Source organism: Fukomys damarensis, unplaced genomic scaffold (assembly GCF_012274545.1).
Source record: "Fukomys damarensis isolate Sample0158 unplaced genomic scaffold, DMR_v1.0_HiC HiC_scaffold_9, whole genome shotgun sequence".
In the NCBI taxonomy this organism is placed as follows: Eukaryota; Metazoa; Chordata; class Mammalia; order Rodentia; family Bathyergidae; genus Fukomys; species Fukomys damarensis.
The window spans coordinates 2,413,748-2,417,563 of NW_022900921.1; the positions used below are offsets into that span (position 1 = coordinate 2,413,748).

At 40.8% G+C, this 3,816-nt stretch overlaps 2 protein-coding genes across 2 annotated transcripts in view; both read right to left on the reverse strand.

Moving 5' to 3' along the window:
* The window catches only part of Hint1 (histidine triad nucleotide binding protein 1), a 7,465-nt gene extending 3,675 nt beyond the window's left edge, over nt 1-3,790 (reverse strand). The window contains exons 1-2 of the mRNA XM_010639790.3: nt 3,509-3,790; nt 2,640-2,744 (exon numbers count right to left, since the gene is read on the reverse strand). Coding sequence (XP_010638092.1) covers nt 2,640-2,744; nt 3,509-3,625 — 222 coding nt within the window. The 5' untranslated portion in view covers nt 3,626-3,790. The remainder of the gene's footprint in view (nt 1-2,639; nt 2,745-3,508) is intronic.
* LOC104873207 (ATPase family AAA domain-containing protein 1-like) lies at nt 20-2,406 on the reverse strand. The gene has a single exon (XM_033761542.1). It carries the CDS (start codon nt 1,741-1,743, stop codon nt 832-834), a length of 912 nt encoding a protein of 303 aa, XP_033617433.1. The 5' UTR covers nt 1,744-2,406; the 3' UTR covers nt 20-831.
* Nucleotides 3,791-3,816: the final 26 nt, after the last annotated feature.

The following is a 3,816-nucleotide window of genomic DNA, read 5'->3' on the forward strand; positions in this document are numbered from 1 at the left end:
AAAAAAAAATCACATATACATCTTAAAAGGTGCTGAAGTTTTTCAAACCCATTCTTTTAAAAGGCTTTCAATCCACCTTCTTGTAAATCAATATAACATTGTTTAAAAAGTCTTCTTAATGGCTTGCAGAAAGAGGTGAAATCAGTGCTGATCATACATCTGCCTTAAGCAATATTTTTATTTGATTATCCTTATAACCATTATAATTAAACCATATATTCCGATGTGCTTGATTCAACTAATCAATTGCAGACCGAAAAACACTCAACTTAGAAAAGGCTAAAACAAATGACAACTAGAAATGGTTGAATCACTGTACCTGTTAAGATACAACCTCAAATTGTAGTTTTCCTATATACTATTTGGTACTTTTGGATTCAGTGGTTGGGGTAAAAAAAATTTCTGTATTCAAACATATCTACAGAATGTCAATAAAAAAATGTGTGAGTATATACACTTAATGTACACACATACATACACAGACAAACGTCTAGAACCAGCACCTAACCACATCCCCACTTCTCACTAATGATTCAATGAGTCATTCATTCCTTTAAGACCAGCTTAGATTCTATAAGGCTGTGACGACATATGGCTAAAGAGGTCAAACACAAGCACCCACACTTGGGCTGGATTAAATTGTTCCTCTTCATGATTCTGACAAGTAGTAATACCACTTATATAACTATACCTCAATAATTTAGAATTCAGAGTATAAAACCATAAACATGGGACTCTTTCACTCTTTTAAGGGTACTCTTTCCACTCTACTTCCGCTGATAAGAGGGGACACCAAACTAGATCACTGAACTGTACAAATGATCTTTACTTTTAATCTAAACAAACATGTGTTAAAACATTCTGAAATGCTGCATCCTTTGATTTCTTCATCTTTTCAATTGCCCGATGCAGGTCTTGCTGTTGCACAGGCCGGATTTCATCTTCATCATGACTTTCTTCAGATGTAGAATTAACATATTCCCTGACACAGAGGAGGGCAGCATCTCGACACATCTCTTTTAGATCACTTCCTGAAAACCCATCAGTTTCTTGAGCGACTTCAAGCAGGTCTACATGCCTGTCCACATTTTCATTTTTCAAGATGAGTTTCAAGATTGCTTCTCTTTGTTTTAGTGCAGGCTGGTTGATATGGAATCTTGTAGGCATTCTTCTCATTATAGCAGAGTCAAGGTCCTGAGGACGATTAGTAGCTCCCATCACTATGACCTGGCAACTGTGATCAGTATCCAATCCATCCCAGAGACTCATAAATTGCGCTTTCATCATGGCTGTAGCTTCATGGTCAGAGCTTGAACGGTTTCGTAGAAAGGAGTCTATTTCATCTATAAAGATGATGGAAGGCTGTAACTTTATGGCAAGGGAGAAAACAGCAGCAGCCAATTTCTGAGATTCTCCATACCACTTATCAGTCAGTGGTGAAGGCTGAAGGTTAATAAATCGACAGCCAGCTTCTTTGGCTGTAGCCTTAGCAATCAATGTTTTACCACAGCCTGGAGGCCCATATAGAAGAACACCTTTGGGAGGCTGCAGAAGCCTAGAATTCTCAAACAAATGCTTCTTTTTGATAGGTAAGATGACTGTATCTTTCAGGTCTGTAATAACATCATCTAAACCTGCTATATCACTCCAAGTAACATGCATATTAAGAGGGTCTACTAGGTGAGCAGCAATACTCATTTCGTACTCTGAAAGCTTCACGTTTTTCACACCAATTTGCTTCATTAGTTTTTCTGCCTTTTCAATTATTTCATTATCCTTTGATGCAACTTCATTTTAAGAAGTCAAGGAGGATGTAAAGAGTGAGTGGTGGCCAGGGATTTAGCTCAGCAGTTCGGTGGCCTGCCTTGCAAGCACAAGGACCCTAGTTCAATCTCTGTTTCTGAGCTTCTATTTTCTGCTTTCTAGTTGGATCAATTGCATCTACCATCCATTTGATAGTAAAGTATGTTACTGCACCAAATATTGTCAAACGGAAAATTAGACCAACAACTTCGTTCCGACTTAAGGGTCTAGAAAAGGCTTCAGCATGTACCATTTTGATTGATAACCCCGGGACAGAAACAGGCACCTGAATTTGTGAATTTAGTAAACCAAACTTTAGAACTACAAGGCAGGTGTATTTGTAACAGAGTTGAAGAGTTTTGCTGACTTAATATTATCTTAGGTGGACATGATTTACTCGATTTCACATGACTGACTTTCTTTTCAATATATCCCTTGGATGTTTTTACAAACTACCCTTTAGTCTTCTCATCACTAGAATTTCAACTATCATTTAAATATTCTCTATTTACAGATTTATTTTCCTTTCAGTCACACAGCACACCAATTCTTAGACTTATGACATACCATTAAAATGCATTTTTTGTTTTGGGTACTGGGGATCAAACTGACGACCTTGCACTTGTGAGGCAGGTGCGAGGCTACTGAGCTAAATTCCCGGCACGATAGCATTTTTTAATAGATCTATTTTATCAGAATTAAACTATACTCTGAATTATCCTAAAGATCCTTCCATTTTTCCCTAGTTAGGCCCTTGGGAAGAAAATGTGGGATCTCAGAATTTAATTTCCTGATTTAAAAAGCAATAAAATAAACCATGTTAGACATTTACTTACACTTTCATCATCTTCTTCTGCTACAGAAATCTGGGCAATATGCTTCTTAGGTATCACTAGAAAATGTGTTGGTGCCTGAGGAGAAATGTCATGGAAGGCAAGACACTGTAGAAAAGAAAAAACAAAACACAGTTTTAGTGCATCAGCCAGTAGGCTACACTCATTCTGTCAAGGAGTGTGTACTGTGCACGAACCACGCAGGAGGCAGATGCTAAGAAGCCGGAAGTGTACAGAACGCACATGGTTCACTTGAAACATCTCACGGAAAGACTAAATAAAAAGACGTAATTGCTAAAAGTCACGCATATTACAACAAAAGGGTGAAACGGACGATCATCACAGAAGAGCCTGATTCAGACTGGCCAGCCCCTGAGCCAGTGGCCGGCAGCGATGGGCTCTGACTACCTCAGACGGCTCGGTGCTCCACTCCGGCTGTGTCCAGTCCGCGCTGGCTCTACCCTCAGGGCTCTTTCAGCTGCAGCTTTCCCGCTACCAAAACGCTCCCCTCGCCCTGCAATCCCAACAACTTTTGTCTGACACAAAACGCTACTCACTCCTCCTCTTGTAAAGCTACCGGGCCTCCCCTTCCCAACACAGATTTAACTTCTGAAGAAACCTGATCACCTTTCCCCTCCCCGCCTTCCCCAGATCAGAGTCCTGATTGTGCAATGTGCAGGTTTATTTTTCCTTTCCGGGCGGTGATCAGCTTTGTAAACACACACGAGGTATTTGATATTTAATTAAGGCTTATTTTCCCGCCTTCCTCAGGTACTTCAGAAATAGATCTATTTCCTTTTGCGGAACTGAACCCTGCGAGTAGCACTTAGACAGATTATTCACCACAGCAGAAAAATCTGTAAATACACTACAGAATGTCTGCTGGTCGCTCGGTCTCTTCTGCAGGGGGAAGCTGTTTGTCTTAGGAACGGTTTTTTGCGATGTTGCCTACAAAATGCTGTGTCATTTAGATTGCTCCCAGCTGTCATTCCGGGCCCCAGGGGCCATTCATTATTCCACTGATCGTCTCTGAAAGCAACCGCAGATTTTTCAAAATAGGCTTTTTCTGAAACGCGATCTCCTATCTAGTGAGCAACCCAGGTACTTAAGTAACCGTCCCCGCTACGCCCGGTGTCTTCCCGCAGCCCGCGTCCGTGAAGCTTCCCGCCAGGTCGAGCCG

Bases quoted from the DNA above. Each gene is read 5' to 3' on its own strand.
- LOC104873207 (XM_033761542.1), bottom strand. From the start codon at position 1,743: ATGAAGCAAATTGGTGTGAAAAACGTGAAGCTTTCAGAGTACGAAATG.